The sequence below is a fragment of the Littorina saxatilis genome, linkage group LG4 (assembly GCF_037325665.1).
Source record: "Littorina saxatilis isolate snail1 linkage group LG4, US_GU_Lsax_2.0, whole genome shotgun sequence".
Lineage (NCBI taxonomy): Eukaryota > Metazoa > Mollusca > Gastropoda > Littorinimorpha > Littorinidae > Littorina > Littorina saxatilis.
The window spans coordinates 18,799,301-18,824,487 of NC_090248.1; the positions used below are offsets into that span (position 1 = coordinate 18,799,301).

General features: G+C 39.7%; 1 protein-coding gene across 1 annotated transcript; it reads left to right on the forward strand.

Moving 5' to 3' along the window:
• Positions 1–24,679, forward strand: LOC138964154 (potential E3 ubiquitin-protein ligase ariadne-2-like). The gene is made up of 16 exons (XM_070336041.1): positions 1–69; positions 2,612–2,681; positions 3,157–3,387; positions 4,289–4,356; positions 4,831–4,897; positions 5,270–5,420; positions 5,699–5,820; positions 6,206–6,315; positions 6,709–6,826; positions 10,003–10,053; positions 15,190–15,235; positions 16,780–16,907; positions 17,323–17,466; positions 18,422–18,490; positions 18,776–18,859; positions 19,211–24,679. Exons 2-16 carry the CDS (start codon positions 2,673–2,675, stop codon positions 19,280–19,282), a joined length of 1,470 nt encoding a protein of 489 aa, XP_070192142.1. The 5' UTR covers positions 1–69; positions 2,612–2,672; the 3' UTR covers positions 19,283–24,679.
• Positions 24,680–25,187: the final 508 nt, after the last annotated feature.

Here is a 25,187-nt window from a genome sequence, read left to right on the forward strand (position 1 = left end):
TTTTACGTCACTTCCGCAATGAAAGGTCTTTGTTGGTGAGAAACCAAAACATAGTCACAGATCAACTAAGTAAGTGTTATTCTGGGTTTAGAGTACTTAAGAGTACTTGTGGCTGTTGTACTATTACTTGGAGAAATAACTGGAGATATATCTCATATACTTGGCTGTTTTGATGAAAGCGAAAAGACGCGAGAAAGCCCACATTAGACTCCATTTTGTTGCAAGAAGGACCCTAAGTTCAGTCCGTGTTCCTGGTTTTGATGACTAATTTATGAGTAGCTTACTTTCCTTCGCGACTTAAAGATGTCGGGATGATTTTACATGTTAGGCTTTGAAAATGACTATGTTGACACTTCTGCCGTTGGATCAAACGGCATCATGTCGTCTGTGCAATCTGTTTTGAGTTTGAGCTGTTGCAACATTTGCCAAACATTTGTATTAACTCAGCCGTCAGCGTTGCAAGTTTACGATACATCAAGTTTTTTTTATCATTAACTAACTGTTAATGTACAGAAGTAAGGCTTTGTCTTTTAAACATATTTTGTTTTAACTAACCGGTCATGAAACCCCCCCCCAAAAAAAAAAACCCCACACGATCTAGGTCTTTGAGGTGTGAACTGTGAATGTGATGCAAAAATTGCAATAGAGAAAGATCAACAGGGATGGGGAAATCAACCACCAGGAGCTAGTAAAAAATCCAATTGGCTTGTAGAAACCGTCTGACGGTGTTTGGCCAGGCGGGCCAGCCAAAATTCAGTTCAAATGCAAAACAACTTTAGCTTGTACTTTTGAGTTTCAAAGCCTAATCACAGCTTATGCAGGAACTCCTGTCGTCTGCAAAAACAGTGTCTTGTTCTATTAAAGAGAACGAGGCTCCTAATTCTACCTCTTACAGTTACGGGATCAGCTCGTTACTCCCCCGTATCGATACTCCCCCGGCTCGATACTCCCTCGTATCGCTACTCCCCCGTACACAGAAAATGACTGGATAACCTTGTGATAGTAAGTTGGCATGAAATATTCTTCCCTGAGCTGAGCATCTCGTTACTCCCCCGTATCTCTTCTGCTTAAAATATATACTTTTTTTTTCAAAGATGTACTGTAAACGAATGTACAGGCAGATCTGACAGTTGTAAGTTCTTTTAACATGCTCTCTCTCTCTCTCTCTCTCTCTCTCTCTCTCTCTCTCTCTCTCTCTCTCTCTCTCTCTCTCTCTCTCTCTCTCTCTCTCTCTCTCTCTCTCTCTCTCTCTCTCTCTCTCTCTCTCTCTTGAAAATTCAATTAAGTAATAACTGCATTACTTAAGTGTAATAAAAAGGCACGGGGGAGTAATGAGCCGGGGGAGTAACGATACGGGGGAGTAACGAGATGCTCCCACAGTTACACGCTTATGGCCTTTCATTCGCGCTGTAGCCGAGTTTGTACTTTCGCTACTGATTCAGACACAGGATTCCAAGCACGCATCACAAAGTAACATGAAAAGTCTAAACTGCCAAAAAGAAGGGGGAATATAAACAGTATGCAGGGATGTCATTAGGCGTCGGACATCGGACATAAACCGATTAAAAGGCTCAAATGTCCGATTCACTTTGCCGCATGGCGGTCAGATGTCCTATCGTTTTCAACTGAGCGCGGTCATAGTCTGATAAGAACTCCATTCCTTCGGACAGCGCGTTATTTGATAACTTTCCTTTCATGATAGAAATCTTCAAAAAGTGACCGAGCGCTCTCGCGTACAGGTGCACCGAAGTTGTGCAGTGCAGATCTTGCGTTTTCCGAACCGTTTGCGGTATGAGCCGTTTGCGTACACCCGTCTACAGCACACTAAAGTTAGGAGTATACGGGAGACAGTGTCGCCGCTGAAACCTCCACAATCATGGAAAGTAAAGTTTCGTGACTTGAAGATGGTGTCGGTACAACAGGAAATTCGCAAAGACGGTCTTTTAATAAGGTTAACTATTCATGGCTGACCCTGTTTAGTACTAGTTTGTTAGAATTTGACAGTAAAGAGACCATCGAAAAAGTAAACTGTTTTGTCAAATATGTCAGGAAATCATGCAGTTTGTGTGCCAATCAAAGTAAGAGGGCTGAAGTTTTTGGTTGCTTTTTAGTTTGTTTGTTTCTTTTTTGTGTGTGTCCTGTTTGAAACAAAAGTAATAAAACAATCTACGCACACAATGGTGGTGCATATACTGATATGTGTGTGTGCACATGATTTTGTGTTTTGCACAAAATTATAATGTCCTATTAAAATGTCTGAAAGCAGTCAAATGTCCTATTGATGCCGAATAGCTCAGGACATTTGTCCTATAGGTATGAATTTGTGGCAACATCCCTGAGTATGAGAAAGAAAAAGATCGACCATTCAAAGAACACTGGTGAGTGACTGCTGATAATGGGGAGGGAGTAAGAAGTTGGAGTTCGATAGGGAGACAACCGAGTTTTATTTTGTTGAAAATTGTCAAGAACACAAAAAGAATGCATTTTTGACTGGAACAGCATCGCTCAAGATGGAACTACTTTCCACTCAGCACATGCAGTCCTTTAAATCAAGACATCCAAACTCAATTAAATGTTTGCAAAAATATCACTAAGTTTTATTCTTTTTCAGTATTTCTTTTTAAAGTGACAGAAGTTCCTCAAAACGGCTTCAGGTAAACTCAGCATCTGTCATGTCACAGGTAAGTTTTTTGTAAAGCAGGTGATTGAACACCACTAATGGCTTTTTAACTAAGAAATTAATATCGAAACAAAAATTCACATTCTGCACAGAAAGTAGTTAGGATGTTGATTGTCATTAAATGTCAGAGTGGAGGGATGACCTTTATCCCATGTGAGAAACTGGGCAGATCTGAGATGGTGAGCCCAAATAGTTTACACGACTGTAACTGTGCCTTCAGGTTTATGGATTGGTGTCTGATTTATGACAATTCACTTCTATCACCAATTTAACATTTTATTTCAAAGTATTTTATAATTAACACCATTTTGAAAACTGTTGACGCTGTTTAAAGTTTTTACAAAATGTTCATGTGATTTGGGGTTAAGTTTTAAGATGATTTAGGTGTGTGTATGTCACCACATGTCCCTGTGTGATAATGACAGTTCAGTGTCACCAGAGTGTAACTGTAGCATTTGTAGGGTTACTCCTAACAGACAGACATGAAGCGGCAGCTGTCTGATCCGGCATCTGATGCCACCGATTCCGAGGACATGGAGGAAGATGATGAATATGCAAATTACTACTATGACAACACAGATGACCTTGACATCGACAAACCAAAGAAGACTGATGACCCTGAATACTTTGAATACACTATACTACAGACAGAAGATGCTGAGAGGTTGCTGAATGAAGAAGTTGAAAGGCTTTGTTCAGAACTTAAGGTATGTCAAGTGTTTGAGAGAAAGAGAGAGTGTGTTTTTATGTGTGCAACTTGACAAAATAATAATATAAATAACTACAAAGTAGATTTCTAATTCTTCGGTTCCTTCTGAAAAATACAGGTGATTTTTGAGTCACTTGAGAAAAAGTGACTCTATGTAATCGGTCAGTGTTAGTCTGTCCGGCCGGCCGTCCGGCCGGCCGTCCGTAGACACCACCTTAACGTTGGACTTTTCTCGGAAACTATCAAAGCGATCGGGCTCATATTTTGTTTAGTCGTGACCTCCAATGACCTCTACACTTTAACGATGGTTTCGTTGACCTTTGACCTTTTTCAAGGTCACAGGTCAGCGTCAAAGGAAAAATTAGACATTTTATATCTTTGACAAAGTTCATCGGATGTGATTGAAACTTTGTAGGATTATTCTTTACATCAAAGTATTTACATCTGTAGCCTTTTACGAACGTTATCAGAAAAACAAGGGAGATAACTAGCCTTTTCTGTTCGGCAACACACAACTTAACGTTGGGCTTTTCTCGGAAACTATAAAAGTGACCGGGCTCAAATTTTATGTGAACGTGACTCATTGTGTTGTGAATAGCAATTTCTTCCTGTCCATCTGATGCCTCATATAATATTCAGAACTGCGAAAGTGACTCGATCGAGCGTTTGCTCTTCTTGTTTTTTATACTTAGGATGTAAATACATATAAGAGTAAAAAGTAAAGAGACATAATTTTGTTCCTCAGATACATGTGTTTTCTAGCTCGTGTGTGCTGTATGCGTGTCAACCTGATTGTATGTCTTTTTCATGGTGCACGCAGCAGATAAGGGCTTTGAGCTGCGGAGAAGTGCTACATAAATGTTCTATTATTATTATTAATATTATAAATTTTTCCTCAGATGTCCCCATCCCTGGCGAAGATGCTGCTCCATGTAGGACAGTGGCAAGGAGAGGATATCATTGAAAGGTGGGTTCATGCTTGCATTTTGTTTATAATAATACCTGAACATGCTTGTCTGTTTGTATACAAGGCTTGTTCATCTGCACAGTCCATATGGTGAGTCTGTATCTTTATGTGGTTACAACATGTTCCCCTTTTTTGATTTGAAAATGAGAGTGTGTGCTATGTCTCAGCATGTTTCTATTGTCTCGATCTGCTTCTCAATGTTTAGGGAAAGGTAGTTACAAAGATCTCGGTGTTCAACACCTGTCTGTATAAAAATGTATTGAAAATATAGGATGGTTTGTGTGATCTATTGAAGTGATGAAGTTGTTGTTTGAGCCTTTGGCAATAACCTCATATAGCCCCTTGTCGCGTTCGCCGTCCCATTGAGTGAATCTCAAACGATCGGTCTTCTTTCAGTATATGACGTCTCTTCCACGGGGTTGTTTCAGGTCTATGTCAAGCCTTTTGTTGACTCCTGTCACATGATGTTTTCAGGTATCAGCAAGATCAAAGAAAACTACTCACAGAATCCAACGTTTCTTGTCCTAAGGAGATGAAGGAGGTGGGTTGATTGAATTGGTAAACCAGATGTTTGTATGTGAAACTGAAAGTAGTCAGTTTAATATGCCTCAAGAAAATTGGAGGGGTTATTTAATGCCATTTGCTAAGACATTTTAAATTTTTATCTTTTTCTAAGGAAGGCATGGCTAGAGAAAGATGTTCTGGTGTTTCTGTAGCTTAATTGAATCATGAATGTACAATTTTTAAAAAAACATAGTGTCCACATTTTTTTGAGGTGCTGACTTTGGTTTGTAACTGTGAGCAAGTTCCTAATTAACTGCCCGTCTAGCAGTTAGTCAGAAAGTGCATTTATATTGCAAGTCACTATTTTAGGTAAAACTAATCCAGTACTGTGACTTTTTTGCGTGAGCAGGATTCGCTTGTAGGCAGCAGCCCTGGGTGTCCGGTGTGCGCTGAGTGCTACCCCCGTGACAAGTTCATGGGTCTGACGTGCGGCCACCTCTTCTGTCCTCACTGCTGGGACATGCACTTTCGCTTCCAGATTGAGCAGGGCATTACAATGGGTCAGTCTCATACCTGACTCTTTTTCTTTGCCTTTGTGTGGCACACAAAACTCTCATCATAAGCCAACCCTGAAAGTAAAATGCTCAGGCACGCAAAAGAAAACAATCTTGCTGTGGCAGTTTTCAAGGTTATTTCTCATTTCTTATCTTTGGATGAAGAAGAAGATGATTTCTTACCTTTGTCATTTTATTGATTTCAATTTTTCATTTCTGAATGGGATTTTTTTCTGGCGATTACTTCTTGTAAGTGTTATTTTCACACTGTTTGTGTTTTTCAGGCATCGAATGCATGGGTCAAAAGTGCAAGATCCTTGTACCAGAGGATTTCTTGTACAGCGTGTTGAAAGACTCCAAACTGAGAGACAGGTTCTCCAAGTTGTGTTTCATGGATCTCATTAAGGTGAGTGCATAGAGCATGCACTGTGCTTCCCAGTGATTCTTGTACTGTTCACGCAGCACAAACCTCTACAAAATAGTTTCCAGCTTGGTTGTCCATGAGCACGCTCACACAAAGTATACAAGGGAAAACTTGTTTCAAAATTAAAATTAAAACGCAGGAAAGGGGGATGGAGGATGAAGCTCTAAGACTATGCAGATCCGCTAAATATTCTGCAAAAGCTGTATAGTTTTACTGCATGATACGTTTTAAAAAACAAAAAAGTGAAATTCCTCATTGAATTACCTGCACTGTTGCTTTTAGGTAAACACTCTTGGCCTTCACTGATTTTCCTTCCATCTTGAAAAGTTTTTTTTCAACTGTAAAATTCAATTTTTGTTCCAATCAGGGTCATCCGAAGTTGCGGTTTTGTCCCGGCCCCAACTGCTCTGTAATTATTCATGCCAAAGAACCTCGTGCCAAGAAAGTGGAGTGCTCTGTCTGTAAATCAACTTTCTGGTGAGTTAAGCCCTTTTCAGTTTAAAACAATTATTCAGGCTTTTGGGGCTGCTGCAGTTTAATGCATCTTTATTGCCTGATAGCAAGGTCACATGTGTTTATTTAGTCTTCAAACTATTTACACACGTGTCAAGAAAACTTTATACTTTATACTTATGCAGTGAAATTATTGTACTGTATTCTGCATTAAGATTGTTAGTCACTTTTACTTGACATATAGTTTGTTAATGCTGCTCGTGTGAAAGGGAGTTTATCATTTTAGATATAGTGTATGCAAGCACGTACAACTTGGATTTGATTTGATTCTTTCCATCCACATATTTGTATTAATTTTGTCTTGTTCCCCTTGTTTTTGTTTCTAAAGAACATCTCTGAATGTTTTGTATTTTCAAGTTTCCGATGCGGTATAGAGTACCACGCTCCTACAGACTGTGATGTGATAAAGAAGTGGCTGACCAAGTGTGCTGACGACTCGGAGACAGCCAACTACATCAGCGCGCACACCAAGGATGTAAGTATCATGGGCATGAATGGTCTGCATGCACGTCAACAGTCTATCCAGCGTTCTATTGCTGATGCAGTCGCTGTCATGCTGTAGATTTACATCATGACATGGGCAGGGGTGTCGACTTAGGTATTTGGCTATGCCGGGTGGCTCAGGTATTTGGCTATGCCGGGTGGCTCAGGTATTTGGCTATGCCGGGTGGCTCAGGTATTTGGCTATGCTGGGTGGCTCAGGTATTTGGCTATGCCGGGTGGCTCAGGTATTTGGCTATGCCGGGTGGCTCAGGTATTTGGCTATGCCGGGTGGCTCAGGTATTTGGCTATGCCGGGTGGCTCAGGTATTTGGCTATGCCGGGTGGTTCAGGTATTTGGCTATGCCGGGTGGCTCAGGTATTTGGCTATGCCGGGTGGCTCAGGTATTTGGCTATGCCGGGTGGCTCAGGTGGCAGTGCGGTGGGCTTGTGATCCTAGGGTCATGGGTTCCAATCCAGGCCGGGACAGACACGGGTCAGCTTTATGTGCAGACTCAGAGACGGTTTCCATGTCCCACCCCTGTGTCACCATAGTGGCACGTAAAAGACCTCGGTCATTGTGCCAGAAGTGTAGGTGGCTGATTGCACGCACACCTCTGGGTAGCGCGACTCGTGTTGCTGCTAGCTTTCCACTGGGAGGAGGCGACCCAACTTTCTCAGCATTGGAATAATAAAGTAAATGAAATGAAAATGTCTCTGTGGGTAATACTAACTTAGTTTATAACTTTTGAAGTCTGCCATGGGGAGAACAGCTTCCATCCATCATAATTGATTGTATTTTGTGTCAGCTGTTACAGCTTCCTTTATGGTAAACTTTTATGAAAAAGTGAGGTCTGTCACGAGAAAGCCAGATATTATTGAATCACAAAAAGCCTGACACGGATAAACATTTATTGCCTGTTAATTTCTGTTCCTTTATTTTTTTGCATAAAGATACCTTCCTTTTTTTGTAAACAATCGCAAATCCTTCCAGGCTTAGCTTTGTGAGCACCAAGCACTCTTCTTTTTACATTTAGTCAAGTTATGACTAAATGTTTTAACATCGAGGGGGGAATCGAGACGAGGGTCGTGGTGTATGTGTGTGTGTGTGTGTGTGTGTGTGTGTGTGTGTGTGTGCGTGCGTGCGTGTAGAGCGATTCAGACCAAACTACTGGACCGATCTTTATGAAATTTGACATGAAAGTTCCTGGGTATGATATCCCCATACGTTTTTTTCATTTTTTTGATAAATGTCTTTGATGACGTCATATCCGGCTTTTCGTGAAAGTTGAGGCGGCACTGTCACGCCCTCATTTTTCAACCAAATTGGTTGAAATTTTGGTCAAGTATTGTTCGACGAAGCCCGGACTTCGGTATTGCATTTCAGCGTGGTGGCTTAAAAATTAATTAATGACTTTGGTCATTAAAAATCTGAAAATTGTAAAAAAAAATATTTCTTTTATAAAACGATCCAAATTTACGTTCATCTTATTCTCCATCATTTGCTGATTCCAAAAACATATAAATATGTTATATTTGGATTAAAAACAAGCTCTGAAAATTAAATATATAAAAATTATTATCAAAATTAAATTGTCGAAATCAATTTAAAAACACTTTCATCTTATTCCTTGTCGGTTCCTGATTCCAAAAACATATAGATATGATATGTTTGGATTAAAAACACGCTCAGAAAGTTAAAACGAAGAGAGGTACAGAAAAGCGTGCTATCGTTCTCAGCGCAACTACTACCCCGCTCTTCTTGTCAATTTCACTGCCTTTGCCGTGAGCGGTGGACTGACGATGTTACGAGTATACGGTCTTGCTGCGTTGCATTGCGTTTAGTTTCATTCTGTGAGTTCGACAGCTACTTGACTAAATGTTGTATTTTCGCCTTACGCGACTTGTTTAATTCATACTGTACTTCTACAGCCTGCCAACTTACAACATTTGAGCATAAATTGGAGTAACATGATTGTCACAAATTTGTGGTTGTCATTTTTGACCAAGGTATTTTATCGTTAACAACATCAGACCTGGGAACCCATACGATTTCGCCGTATTTTGTACGCATGATTGTCGAGAATACGCTCAGTACGGTCAGTGGGTAAAAAATACGACGAGAAAAATTCCTAGACTACTTTTCTTTACAAGCCCATCCCGAAGCCAATCCAGTATTTTGGCACATGATTGCATCACTATATTAGCCGCCGTCGAAAAAAATATAATCGGATCGTGTCAATCAATCAAAACAACCAGGCAAACGAAAGTACGGTATTTGGCGAAATCGGCTCCGAGAATAAACAAGTGAAACAAAGAAGAAAAGTGAAAAAGTTTGAAGAAAAATATCACACACACAATTTGTAACCAACACACACATGTAGTCCCGCCCGGAATAAGCATTATTTGGGATGATTTACGACTTTTGCGCACATTTCGAGCAGACGAAAACACAACATGGCTGCTCTCGCTCCTTCCAACTATCACGAGACACAAAAAAACGAAATCTCGCACGCGCGAGATTCTCATACATCCGGTGTTTCTCTGTACGTTTGTCACGACGACTTGTTGACAAACGAAGATTCGCGAAAGAAAGAGAAAAGCGCCGAGTCTTGAGTAGAGAGCTAATAAAGTACCGGTAATCGCTAATCGAGCGAAATGAAAATCCGCGGCGACTTCGATTAGGTGAATGCTATTCAAGTTTAGGTAACGTTTTAGCCGCATCTTTTTATAAGCCGCAATGCGATTTTTTTTTTTTAAAGTCGCGGCTTGTAGTCCGTCAAATACGGTACAGTTTTTGTCAGTAAAAATTGAAAAAAGCATTTGTTTTAAATGTATAGGTAAACTTAATTAACGGTGTGACGGACGCGCATGAGGCATGTTTTAATCATGGATGTGCAAACGGTGTGTGGAGTACGCTCATTTTTCTGAAAATACACCAAGTTTGTTTGAGAATACTCAAAGTGCAAAACGGGGGTTCCCAGGTCTGCAACATAATGCTCACATATACAGCAAAAATGTCCACTTTTTCAAATATAGGGCGCAGCAAATTCCAGTATTTTACTATTGACAGTGATGGATTTTATGACCTTCGTTATAAGAAGGAATATGTCAGACCATTGTTCTTATGCCTCATTTTAATCTTCATGTTTGTGTTATTTTTCTGCTTCAGTGTCCAAGCTGCCATGTGTGCATAGAGAAAAGTGCCGGATGCAATCATATGGTAAGTGTCTTTCAAACACCGGGCCCTTCATGTTGTGTCATTTCCTTTTGCACTGTCCAAAATGCCATGTGTGCATTGAGAAAAATGGAGGCTGCAATCACATGGTAAGTATAGAGTAAAGTCTAGCACCTCCTCTGGAAAGCCGAACATTATGCATGAAACCTCATGCTTTCACTCGGTGTCTTATACCGCTCTTGCAGAGCAAGGATGTTGCAGTCAACGAGATGCATGCGATTTTTGTTATCATTTTTTACACTCATTTACAGGATTTTTAATGAGGAAGCTTTTCAGGTGGCTGGGCAGACTCAAGAATTGTATTTCCCTCTACCCAGGCCATGAAAGAGAAACTTGGGAAATATGAATTTTAGATGTACATTATCCTTTCAAAAATTGTAACACTGTGTGCACCAGATTTCAACAGATCTCAGAACTGTTATGGCAGTTACATCTGGCATGGAAACGCTGGATGTGTGAGCATTTTCATAGCTGTTGATCTCTCACTGGGGAGACGTGTTCTCCCACAGAAGACAAAGTACTGCTACCTATAAGGCAGGGTGATTGAAAGCAGTTGTACAGTAGTACCTGCCATATCCGGTCACCCATTAGTCATTGCAAAGGTGACCGCAAATCAATCAATCAATCAATCAATGAGTCTTATATCGCGCATATTCCGTGGGTACAGTTCTAGGCGCTCTGCAGTGATGCCGTGTGAGATGAAATTTTATACGGCCAGTAGATTGCAGCCATTTCGGCGCATATTTACCTTTCACGGCCTATTATTCCAAGTCACACGGGTATAGGTAGACAATTATTAACTGTGCCTAAGCAATTTTGCCAGGAAAGACCCTTTTGTCAATCGTGGGATCTTTAACGTGCACACCCAATGTAGTGTACACGGGGGGAGGTTCGGACACCGAAGAGAGTCTGCACACAAAGTTGACTCTGTGAAATAAATTTCCGCCGAACCTGGGATCGAACTCACGCTGACAGCGGCCAACTGAAATATCAGGTGGCCGTTCATTACAGGCCCCCTCCTCCTCCAAAAAAAACCCCAAAACACGATCAAGTTTTCATGAAGAAAAGAAAGCGATCATCCACGAGCCGCCGATTCATTGTCTCTGTTAGTTTTGCTTTCGTTTATACATCTTAATTATTTGCGTGTTTAACTCGATCGTCCTGGCTAAGCTATTGTTTCGTATGTTTCTATGTGTGTTGTTTGGATTATTATATATGTATTTGAGTGTCAGATAAACAAGTGTTTCAAACTCACATCAGCTGTGATCCGGAAGTGACTGCCGTAAATGTACATGTATGCGCATGTCTGTATTTACAGTTTGCGCATGCGTAAGTATTCATGTCGTCTGCTCGTGCTGTGCCGTCTGTGCACACAACACACACACACACACACACACACACACACACACACACACACCGTCACACACACACACGCAAAGGCTTCAAATAATCACTCAACAATCACTCACGTCTTCATTCACACCTCATTCGCACACGTACCAAACAAACAAACACAAACACGCAGCGATCGCTCACACTCCAATGTAAACAAAAACAATCTTGAGTTTGACTCGTCAGCTTTATTAACAGGCGATACATGTGTTAACAGTTATAGAAAGTGGACAGTTGCTGATTTCTAACGGCCAGATAGCAGGTGGGAGGTGGGTGGGCGGGGAGAGCCACAGGCGCTCGCCCGCGAAAGTGACAAGTGGCCGTTAAGTGGCCGCTCCTGTCGAGTAAGAGGGGCACCTTAGGGCAAAAATCAGTGACCGTTGACCGCGTCAGACAGGTTAACGGCCATTAAGAGTCAATTATAGAAGGAAAACTCATTAGTCATGGGAAAGCTGGCCGCTCCGGGCAGGTTCACGCCCACGAAAGGGCCGGAAATGGAAGGGACTACTGTACATGTATTGTTCCAATTTGGATGACAGTCACCTTCTGTGTACAAAGTGGCTCTGCGAATGTTAAGCAAGAATACACTCAACAAGAACAAGACATGTTCAACATTTGTTCTTATCAGTATCACAATCTGTTCCCATGATATGAAGAAAATGGACATTACAGACAATATTTTGCAGAATAAGGCTAAGAGCACTTTTAGATTCCTGACCCTCGATGCTAACATTTTTTTTTAAATCTCCATTTTTGGTTCAATTTGTATAGGTAGTGTTCACTTTTTTTGTGTTGTACGAGCAATAGTAACATTAAAAAAAAAATTCACTGAAGTAGGCCAGCTAGCTGTATGGTGCCTTTGTTGTAAATAAACTTTGTGTTGTGGGACTTGAAATGTGTTGTAAATGTGTATTGCAGTTTGTAATAGTTCCTGAAAATGTTGATACCAGCATCCAATATGAAATTAGTAACTTTGGCAACTTTTTCATTGCAGAGCAAATGTTTTGTTCTGTGCAATAGAGAGAAAGTACAACTGTAAGGCAGACTTTTATGTGCCAAGCAGAATTTATCTACATGTCTTAAAGTTTAAAAGAGTTAATTGTAATTGTAATTCAATCAAGTTGGCGTTTTAATGAAACAGATCCTGTGATTGGTCAGAATGCCCCAACTCATTAAAAATTACCGGTCATTAATTGTCGATAACCACTCGCTAAAAAATCCATTAACAACCTGCTGGCGAGGCGCATTGATACAGCCTCAACTAGTCTCGGTTAGCTTTGAGGGTCATTTTACAAGTAGGAAATATGAAGGCCAACGAAATACCGAGACCATAAGGTATGCGAAGTGATGACGTCGAATACGTGACGTAAGTTGATGCATGAATTCTTCCGGACTACGTCAGTCAATTCCAAATATCGCTTTTGTGATGAAAAGAATTTGTTTTAGAGTTTGCTGTCCAGAAACCCGTCAAAAAAGAAGGGAAAATGTGTGTGAAAAAAACCGAAACAGGAGCAGAGTGATACGATAGGAATACAGAGACATATTTCTTGGGACTTGACCCTTGCAGGTAGGTGGCCTGAAAGTAGTGTGTGAACAGAACAGAACCAATTCTGTCTGTTTACAACCGCACGGAAACAGGAAAGAGATCGTCGTCAGATTGAATTACAATAACATTAACATGCTTCCATTTGAAACTTCTTGGTCTTCGCGACGGCGGGCTTCAATTAGCTTTTTTCGGGCGTCAATCCCCGATGAAGACCTCGAAGTTTCAAATGGAAGCATGTTAATGTGTAATTAACAACTGCTAAACACGTAGATCTGTGTGTCGTGAAAGTCTGGAAGGTACAGACGCTTTACACCAGACACCTGTGTAATGTACATGAGAAGAAAAGATTGTGTTTTGAGTTTATTACAGTTCAATATAAGAGCAACAGCATCTTCTGTGCAGCTTTGAGTAGGTTATAGTGATGACCAGCATTTATTTTTTGTGGAAAATGTTCTGCTCTTTGGATGAGCTGCCAGGAGCTTTTTGACTCACATGCGAAGCAAAAGTGAGTCTATGTACTCACCCGAGTCGTCCGGACGTCCGGACGTCCGTCCGTCCGGAAAACTTTAACGTTGGATATTTCTTGGACACTATTCAGTCTATCAGTACCAAATTTGGCAAGATGGTGTATGATGACAAGGCCCCAAAAAACATACATAGCATCTTGACCTTGCTTCAAGGTCAAGGTCGCAGGGGCCATAAATGTTGTCTAAAAAACAGCTATTTTTCACATTTTTCCCATTTTCTCTGAAGTTTTTGAGATTGAATACCTCACCTATATATGATATATAGGGCAAAGTAAGCCCCATCTTTTGATACCAGTTTGGTTTACCTTGCTTCAAGGTCAAGGTCACAGGAGCTCTTCAAAGTTGGATTGTATACATATTTTGAAGTGACCTTGACCCTGAACTATGGAAGATAACTGTTTCAAACTTAAAAATTATGTGGGGCACATGTTATGCTTTCATCATGAGACACATTTGGTCACATATGATCAAGGTCAAGGTCACTTTGACCCTTATGAAATGTGACCAAAATAAGGTAGTGAACCACTAAAAGTGACCGTATCTCATGGTAGAAAGAGCCAATAAGCACCATTGTACTTCCTATGTCTTGAATTAACAGCTTTGTGTTGCATGACCTTGGATGACCTTGACCTTGGGTCAAGGTCACATGTATTTTGGTAGGAAAAATGTGTAAAGCAGTTCTTAGTGTATGATGTCATTGCTAGGTTTAGTTATTTGACCTTGACCCTGAAGGTCAAGGTCATGTAAAGGTCAAGGTCAAGCATGTGAGTCGTATGGGCTTTGCCCTTCTTGTTTTATGGTGAAAATGCACAAACATAATACTTGATGGAATAATATTTCAGTTCATTTTGTAGACACTGAATCGCCCTCATGTTTTTGTATCTGTTTTGTTGTGTGCGAAAAACGAATTCAATGTATTTTAAGTACATTGTATGTGGTTTTTTTACAGCTTTTGGGTGTGACATTAGTTGCTGATTTACCTTTTTCTTTGGTGTGGATTTATATATTTTTCATTGGTGTATTAAACATAATGTAGTAAACTTATTTTGAACAATTGTGACCGCATACAAAGAAATTCGGAATAAGTCACATGACAGACTTTCAAGTAACGTGCTGAAAATTATTTAGGGGGATTGTTTGTCTATTTTTACATCTAAAGTACATGCATACCAATTTTTTTTGCGGAAAATAACACCATTTTCTTCACAACCTGGTAAGTTATGTAATCCTGTGCAGAAGTTCTATAACTTTTGAGTTTCAGAAACCTGGTTATAAATTTCCCAACTAAGAAAGGTAGAATGAATCTAAATTTGTTAAACTGAGAAAGATAGAATGAATCTGCGGTTTTAATGCTGTTGAGCATTCTTTGTTCCAGTGTATGATTTCAAATTATAATTGTGTGTACCCAAAAAATCAAAGATAATATACCGTTTTTGTGTGTGTACTGTCATAATTTTATTTACGCTGTGGTGCTTTCACATTTCAGGTAGATTTAGATTTTGTTACCTTCTTGTGCTGATTTATGTAAATAGTTACTTTAGAATTTTTCTTTTTTCTTCTTGCAGTTTGCATTATTTGTTCTCATTTCTTCTCTCTTTTTGTTCAATCTGAATAGGCCAGAAATGATGTGGTATTGCAATTGTTTGTATTTTGCAGCAATGCTCCAAATGCAAGTTTGACTTCTGCTGGATGTGTTTGGGAGGTATGTGCACATCTGTATTTTGTTCAAGTTAATTAAAGTATCATTAGATTTTGACATTGCTAGTCAATACTGTCTGCAATGACTATAATACGCAATATGAGGTTCGAGTTTAAACAAAATGTGCAAACACTGGGAGAAAGGTTACATTTAGTGTTCAAGGATTTGATGACGGTGATGGTATTTATGTGTTTGTGCATGTTTTGTATAAGAAGGGCAACATTAGGAACATATGAATAAAAGATTATTGTCATCATTTTCACGAGTTTTCATTCACAAGCACCTGGCAAATAAATCGCATGTTCCCCAGGCAATAAATCCCCGGTTACCATAGTTGCAGGAAGCAGGTTATACATGGATAATCAAAAGCATACCCAATAGAAACGCTCGGGGATTCTTCGGCTCTTTTCATTGGTGTTTCCCCAGACCTAAACAGACGACACGACACTGCTTTGCAAAGTTCCAAAAACGAACTGGCAAACTGGCAAAAGTAAACAAAAAACAAAACTACTGCATGAAAGGTCATACATTCATCAAAAACAAATCAAACCTAGCGATATGTTTTGTCTTCTTACAGAGTCATGGAGTGCGTGTATCTGTGTTTCGATACACAGACGTTCGGAGAAACACGAACGTCAAGTTCAAGTAAAACGACCCCTGACACACACATTTTGACCCGTGCACAAGACGTATCGATAAACGAAGCACAAATAAGAAACAATAATAAAAGCAAAGAAAATAGCAACAAGATATGCAAACATCTAACAAAGCCGAGCAAGCAGAATGACAGGTCTAATGAAAAACAAAGAGGTACTGAGTCGGAAACAAGATCGCGATTCTTTCCTTCGCTGCACGACGCAAATCTTCTGTGACCTTTGACCAAACGTAGCTTCCACATTCGATCACTCAGCTTAATATTTACAACAGAAAGCCGAGGGGTGGAATACCGAGATGAACCTACAGAACTGTGCATCCTCAAACCTGACATATTCATCCCAACATTTAATGAACTTAAAAACACAGAAAGTTGCTTTCACACGCCAGCTCATTCTGATAATCCTCGCTCCACGGCTATCGTTGATTGCCAGTGGTTATCAAACCGGGACTCGTGTGGTTATCAGCACGGAACCCGTGTTTCAAAGCATGGCTCCCTGGGTTGATTGTGCACTTATTTTCTCACTACCAAAATGATGACAAAAACGATGTTTGGTGGTTTGTTGACAGACCAGCTTTTTTGTCGGTCCACGGGGGGCATATCGACTTTTGTTTCATATTTATTGACCGCGGCCTTCGGCCTTGGTCAATAAATATGAAACAAAAGACGATATGCTCCCCCTCGGACCGACAAAAAAGCTGGTCTGTCAACAACCCATCAAACATCTTATAATGTTCAAATTAGATAGCGTGTGTGCCAAAGGGCAAATATCAAATTACAATTTGTCCCATTTTTGCATCAAACACAGTTCATGCTGTAGAATGGGTGATATGTGCATCCGGTAAATGTTATTTTGTTCAGTTCATCAGTTGTCTGCGGTGGTTTGTTTCAGACTGGAAATCTCACGGCAGCGAGTACTATGAGTGCAGCCGCTACAAGGAAAACCCCAACATAGCCAACGAGTCTGTGCTGGTGCAAGCCAGAGAAGCCTTGAAAAAATATCTCTTCTATTTTGAAAGAGTAAGTTTTGTCTCTCCGTCATTCAATCACTGTAGTATCTTTACAGGCACAGCCCCCCCCCCCCTTCTCATGAAAACAATTCTGTTCATTGGCTTTTAAGAAATTAGTTTCTGAAAATTCAATTCTGAAGCATGTCAGTTTGTTGATTTTATTGTATGTGTCCAAGTGAAGGGATGGCAAGTGAAAGCCTGGGCGAACCTGAAGTAGTGAGCAAAACTGTTTTTACATTGCTTCAAAAAAGCCTGTACATTTTGAAGGCCTCCTGAGTTCATGTAGTTGTCAGTCATTCTCTCAGACAGAAAAAAAAAAATTCTTTGCGGATTTTAGTTTGTGGCAACATCTAGAATAAAGTGGCCATTTTTTTTAAACAAATCAAGGTGAGAAGCTTATGATTGATTGCATTCTTATTGTTCAGTGGGAGAACCATGCCAAGAGCCTCCAGTTGGAAGAACAGACGCTTCAGAAGATCACGTCCAGGATCAATGTCAAGGTCATGGAGAACGAAGGGACCTGGATCGACTGGCAGTACCTGCAAAACGCTGCTGCCCTTCTTAAAAAGGTGAGCTCCCCCAAAATTGACTAAATGGTGGGGTAAAAATGGCCACACACGTAAAAACCCAAACTTGCAAAAAACGCTAGTGTACATGGGAGTTTCTGCCAATGAACCAAGCAGTAAGGAATAAATGTGTAAAAGTCGATTCAGAAGTAGAGTTGAACCTGCCTTTGGTGACCACCTCTAGATAGCAACCACCTGTCCATTATGACCACCCAAAATGATCCCAAAGGAGTTTTTATATATAATTAGAATTTCCATGGCGACCACCTGTCCATAAGCGACCACTCTTTGTCAGTTCCTTAGGTGATTGTTACAGACAGGTTCAACTGTACCTGCTCTTGTGTGTGAGCCATCTGGTAAACCATCCCAGAACTGTTTAGGCTTTTACATGGCACTAGCTGAGCTATTTACAGTTACGCTTTCAGGGTAGTATGTTATGTTTTTAGACAAATTGATAAGCTGTTACGCCAAGCTAAAAATTGCTACGCTCATAGAACTAATTAAAAGCATGCAATAGTTCTATCTTTTTTTTGAGTCCTAGTACTCATTTCTGCTTCTCACCCTGTGAATCGGTCAGACTATGGGTCATGAAACATTGTCCACACTGAACAGTGGCACTGCAGACACTGTCTAATGGACATTATCATGTTCCTGCTTTCTAAATAAACTTTTAAAAAATGTATATCATTACTGCGTGCAAACATTGTTTTCAAACCATTTGCTACGCTGTAAATGACCAACAGATTTAAATTGTTTCACTAGAGGCTTCACAAGGGTTGGCAGGTGGTTTTGGCTCGACTGAAGTATTGAAAAGTAGTTATGTCAAGCATGAAGTTGAAAACTGAAACCTATTTGTTGTTTATTGTCCTATTATTTTGATGCTTATTGGTTTGGTTTTCCTCAGTTTAAATAGAAAAACCTAATGGATAATCTGAGATCATATGTTTGATTGTTTCAGTGCCGATATACCCTGCAGTACACTTACCCTTACGCTTACTACATGGACAAGGGTGGCCGAAAACAACTGGTGAGTATGGATTGATGCAATGAAATTAACAAAGAACCAATTTTACCTGCTCCAGATGAATGCATGTATAGGACAATCTCTTGCACAAATTGAACTGATTATACTAACTGTTATAGATTGACTTTTGACTGCTGAGTTTAGTGAGTCAAATTCATCTTCAGAGTTGCTTTTTGAGGAAAATACAAGGGGAGGAGAGGTTGAAACTGGGAGGGAGAGGTAGAGGTCCAAGTGGGTGATATATTTTGATACACCGTACCACCCTCATGACTTGCACCTCTATTTCAGTTTGAGTACCAGCAAGCTCAGCTTGAGGCCGAGGTGGAAAACTTGTCTTGGAAAGTGGAGCGTGCAGAAATTACGCACAGAGGGGTAAGTCCTGCAGAGAAAGCCTGTTTTATGATTTGTACACTGTAGAACGTACAGTCATATTGAATGTAGGCCCCTGGAAATAGAGATTTTTGTCTTGAAGGCTACAGCAACATGTCAAAATCAGGGCCCTTGGCACAAGCTTAAGTTTCATAGAATTGAATAGATTGTGTGTGAATAAATTTGTCACCAATATCTTGCTCTCGGCAAGTGATAAAAATATTATAACAGATACACTTGAACACTTTTTTAAGCTGAGCAAAAGCACATACGAGGAGGCAGCACATGTGTATCCAGAAAGAAGTTCTGTTCTTTCAACTTTAGTGTCATTTCGTTATTTTCATTTTGTTTCAGGATTTGGAAAACCAGATGGACATCGCAGAGAAGAGGCGGCAAACACTGTTGAAAGACTTTTTAGAAGTTTAGTTTGTACATAGGAATATGATTTTTTTGTCACTTTTTTGCGTTAATCTCTAATCAAGAAAAGCCATGGGTGTACAGGTAAACCATGATTATTTAAATGTATGTCAAGTGTTCAGGATTTAAAGAGACTGTTGTGACAGTGTGAATGTGTACTTAGAAGACTGGACGCCCAGTCTTCACCTGATTTCAGACATCAATTCTGTCTAGTGCTGTGGTTTAGTAGCCTAGTTTCCAATTTGTCGGAAGTGGCTGATTCTGATACTTGTTGTTTGTTGGCTGTGTCAAGTGGATTAAGAATGAGTGTCAGATTGTACGTGTTACTGAAGAAAATGTCACTCTCACTCAGCCTTAACAACTACTTGGGTTTTGGAGGGTATCAGGTGTATCTTATTGTCCTTAGGGAATTCCCTCAAGTAGATACGGGTTGCTTTCCCTGGGGATAGCGTGCAGCAACAGAATTGCGCGACTCTTTCTTTTTTCTGTTTCCTGTGTGAGTGTATGCATGTTTTCTAAGGCCTGATAATTTTGCTGTGACCTTTGGATCTTTATCGTGCGCATGCGTGTACACGGGGTTGTTCGGACACCGAGAAGCGTCCGTACAAAGTTGACTCCAGGAAATGAATCCCTTGCCAAACGTGGGGGTCGAACCCACGCCAATAGTGACAAATGGTTTTAAAGCCAGCGCCGCTACCGAATGAGCTATCTCCCCGCCCCACCCAGCTCTGTTCAGGCTTATACCTGAGCATCCCTCATGTAGAACACACAACAAAAATATACAGCCTAGCTGTGCGCTGTGCAGGGTGGGACATTTTTGCTGACTTTATTTCGTAAGTGACACCTATGCCAAATTAATTCTGCAAAAATACTGTTCACATGGTAGCTCAGTTGGTAAAGCACTGCACAGGCTCGAAGTCTGGACGCATACAGGTCACCTTTATGTGCAGACTCTGTTGATGTCCATGTCCCACCTCCTGTTATGATTGTGGCTAAGAATAGACCTCAGTCATTCTGTCAGAAGTGCTGATGATTATACCTAAACAAGCTCACACCTAGGTAGCGTGACTCTTGTTGCTGCTAGCTTTCCACTGCGAAGAAGTGACCTAAATTTCTCAGCGGTGGGATAATAAAGCAATGAAATTAAAACGAGCCAGAACTGATCATTCACACAAGAAGGATGGTAACTTTATTGCTGATGTATGCTTGAGACTTTTGGTTTTGTCACAAAAATGATGAACTTTAATTTTATTGGGTTGGAACATTCTTTTTTAATACAGTTTTTACATAGAACACAAATCTTTTGAGGGGTGGTTGCGGATGGTTGACTGCTTATTTCCTTTCATTAAAATTGTGAAATAATATGAATACTGAGCACTTTAACGTCTTCCTCACAGCGGTTGATGACTGCTATTTTAGGAGAGCTGGCACACTTTTTTTCAAAGAGGGAAAGGTGTTAACCAAGCACTGACTTCCAAAAACTGTTGAAACTTTTCTGGCTATTTTGACAAATTTGCCAACTAAAAATTGATCTGAGCAACAACCTTGCACAAGTCCCTCCTGATATAGCTTGGGTGGGCTCTCATCAGGTACATTTCACTATATACAGATTCCTAATTCATCAATTTCCATTCAATATCTGCCTGAATGATCATATTGAAATGAACATCAGTTCAGTTCATATCACATCATATCTTTTGTAATTGTTTTAGTCCCCTTTTTTCAGAGGCTAAAAAGCAAGATTTTTTTTAGGAAGGAGAGCTTGTTGTACCAATGTTTCAGATATGAGTTTTACTTTCAACCCACCGAGAAATGTATGAGAAACTGCTATTAAGTGAAAAGAGATGTGTGTGTGTGGTGCGGGGGTGTGTGTTAAAGTATAAAACCAAGGTTATCTGGAAATGTATGCTTCCTTTGCTGAAATATTTTTTAGATGCATAAAAGTGACTTTTGCATGTTTGATTGACTGGTTGATAGTTGTAAGACCATACATTTTGTTTGAACTGATAGTATGAACAACCACCTTATTAGTATTAGGAATAGGAACTAAGAAATAGTGTGGTCTTGGAATAAAGCAGAAATGTTTTTAATTCCAAGAGGTAAGAGGATTATTCTGAGTTTAGCAAAAACAGATTTCTGTCCAAAAGGAAAAAGAGAATCAGATTTGGATTAATGTAGAAATGTTTCCTGTTAAAGGATTGGAAACAGATATATTGTAATAAAAAAAACGTCGCTTCTTATAAAAGTAGCAATGGTAGCTTTTCAAGGAAGAAAATACATTTTGTCTTGGATTAAAAAGCAGAACTGTTTTCTGTGTAGGGGTAACAGGGATTAGCCTTGGATTTTAGTGGAAAAGTTTTCTGTTGAAGAAATAAAGGACATTTTTTCTTGGATTTAAAACAAGTAGGACTGTTTTCTCTTGAAAAGAGAAAAGACGTTTGGGCCTGTATAAGGGCAGAAGTGCTCTCTGGAATAGTGATGATTTTCAGAGGGCCATGTGAAAATGCATGACGGGCTTCAACTCAAACATTCCTTGAATGTTTGCTTCAACAATTAGGGCAAAGCACCCCCCCCCCCCCCCCCCCCCTTTTAACCTACAAAATCTGAGGAAATCAGGAAGAAGTCTTAAAATGGGGGGGGGGGGGGGTGTCCTTAAATGGGGGTTCCACTGGATCACTGTTGTGAGATGCTAACCCTTCTATCAAGTTAAAAGTACGTGTAACATGTTATGTTCATACTATTCTTTGCTTTTTCTACACTCCATGAGATTGTTGTTGTTGTACAGCCTTAGCACCTTGTTCTGTTCTGAAAGCAGTGTTGCAACTCTGTTGTTGTGGGTTAACATTTTCATGCTGGAATGTTATTACATGTACCTTTGGTTTTAGGGTCACGGGAGGTGACTGAAATTTAAAATGGTTAATTGTCACAGACTTGACAAATTACATGTCTAAAAATCAAGAATAGGATCTTCTAATCAAGTGTTTAAAGCCTTAAAAACATATGTTGATGTACAGAGTAATATTATAACTTCTCAGTATTTTTCAAACATTGGATTGATCAACTAAAGGGGTCAGCAACATTGGATTTGATAGAAACTAAGTTTTTGCTCTCAATATATTGCATGTTGTTCCTTTCTCATGTTCTGTGAATCAGGGTGAATTGCTTGACACAATTAGTAAAGGCTACCTGTGACAGGTTTTACTGTTACAATTTGAGTTGTTGTTGTTTATTACCAACTCCTTTATTATGTGGTGCATTCTGTTGTTGTTTTCCAAGGCTTTTTGCATGATGTTGTTTTGAAAGTTAATGCAGAAACTGTACAATATTTTGTTATAGTGATAAATATTTTTGACAGATTTTGTTGAATGTTTTCAGAGCTGACCAAGTATTTCAAAGTAGCTGCCCCTCTGGAAGGCTTTCAGTTTTGACTTTTCATTTTCAATTTGTATAGCTGAAATGTGTGCTCGTTTTATAGCCAAATAAAAAGCTTTTCTTTATGTTGTTGAAACTCCTCGGACACTAGAACTGTAAGTTTTATTACTTTTAAGTCAGCACGGATCTCATGCTGAGCAAGGGAACTCAAATTTTCATTCGCCCTACAAAATGTACGTTCACTCTTCTGAGGCAAACTAAGAAGCATTTTACCAGCTCTGGTTTAGTATTCTCAGCAATCCATTGTGAAGTTTACACATTCTGAGAAGAAAGGTTGTTAGCTTTTCAAAACCAAATCCTGTTTTTTTAAGTTTGTTTGTTTTTGCTGTAAAAATGCAGTTGTGGAAGTAATAATTCTTTGGCCAAAAAAAAAGAAGGAAAAAGATTAAATGGATGCTATGTATAAAACAATTGTGGAACTATGTGGTTGTGTGCATGTGCTGTGATTTGTCAGCGTTTTAAGTCAGCCTCTTGTCACAAATATAGTAGGTTTCCCAAGCTGTTTGACAGGGACATTTTATATTTACAAGCAAACAAAAGATGGTTTATACCAATGAATGATAACTTTTATGTTCAGGACGTGTGGTACTAACTTTCCGTACCATTTAAATATTATCTGCACTTTATTATTTATTTGTTTTAGCTTGGAACACAATAAGTACTGCATTTCCTACCCAAAAACACTGTCTCAACCCGAATCAAACCCCCCACGGGTTAGGGGGAAGAATTTACCCGATGCTCCCCAGCATGTCGTAAGAGGCGACTAACAGATTCTGTTTCTCTTTTTACCCTTGTTAAGTGTTTCTTGTATAGAATATAGTCAATGTTTGTAAAGATTTTAGTCAAGCAGTATGTAAGAAATGTTAAGTCCTTTGTACTGGAAACTTGCATTCTCCCAGTAAGGTCATATATTGTACTACGTTGCAAGCCCCTGGAACAATTTTTTGATTAGTGCTTTTGTGAACAAGAAACAATTAACAAGTGGCTCTATCCCATCTCCCCCCCTTTCCCCGTCGCGATATAACCTTCGTGGTTGAAAACGACGTTAAACACCAAATAAAGAAAGAAAGAAAGTAACAAGTGGCTCTATCCCATTCCCTCCCCCCCCCCCCCCCCCCCCCTTCCCCGTCGCGATATAACCTTGAACGGTTGAAATTGACGTTAAACACCAAATAAAGAAAGAAAGAACCCGAATCAAGTGTCATTGACATATTTAATGATGTACATGTAACATTTCATATGAGTGACAACTGACGTCATCGTCAAATGCTTTGTTCCCCTTCCCTTGAGCCTCGATGACTCAAGGGAAGGGGAACAAAGCATTTCTGTTTACCGAATACACTGGTCAGGTTACATTGAACATAATAATCCTGTCTTCACATTAACTTGTCCTCTTATATTCATAACAAAAAGTCAGTACTGTAGTTAAGACGCAAATCCAGGAATTCACTGTCCACTGTTTGGGAAACTTGGTATAACTGCAACTTTAGCCAGCTCCACTCAGGGTGTTATTTGGTATTTGGAGTACATATGTAACACTCAGTGTATGAATCCCTAGTCAAAGTCCCTCTGGGGAGAGTTGAGAGTTCTTCTATGTTCCATCTTACAACATGTTGTGTGTTGGATGTTGTGAATCTGATCTGTGGTTTGGTCTCTTTATCTTTCCACTCTCTTCCAAATCGGTTTTTGGAGAAGATAGAGGTATGTTACTTTGTTCTTCAGGTTTTATTTACAGATCAAATGATCACCAGCATATACAACAGTCATCAAATAAAATAGTATTGTATGGGTCATTTGGTAGAGGATCTTAGACAAAGAGAAACTCTTTTTTCTTCCTCACCTTCTTATACATTGCCGATGCTGTACCTATGCTAAGAACATTGCAGCTTTGGGAACTTGTGAATTATCCTCACCTAAAAAACATATTATCTTTGTTGAATTTGTATGATGATAATAAAAGAGAAGTGAAACAGATTTCTTTTGTGAGTGTTGTTTGCTGCTGCTACTGCCCCCCCACCCCACCCTCTCTCTCTCTCTCTCTCTCTCTCTCTCTCTCTCTCTCTCTCTCTCTCTCTCTCTCTCTCTCTCTCTCTCTCTCTCTCTCTCTCTCTCTCTCTCTCTCTCTCTCTCGTCAGCTTTAACATAAAGCTTCTCTGGTATATGAAACATTTTCTTGGATGAGAAATGAATTTAATGTTTGCAAAGCTCTGTCGGATATCAGTATCAACGCTTAGCAGTTACAACTTGCTGGTAACAACCTTGATGCAGAAAAAAAGAAAGGAATGGAAATAAACAAATAAAGTACCCAACCCTATTTTGTATTTGATGGGCAAAGTCATTTACCATTTAAAATTATTGTGGGGAACCATGATGGGATTATGAGCAGTTTTTGTTCTATGTATTTAAATTTGGTGTGGCTCTTTAATTGTTTTCTTTTGGTTTGCCAGTGTGTGTGTGTGTGACTCATGCGTACATTTTGAAA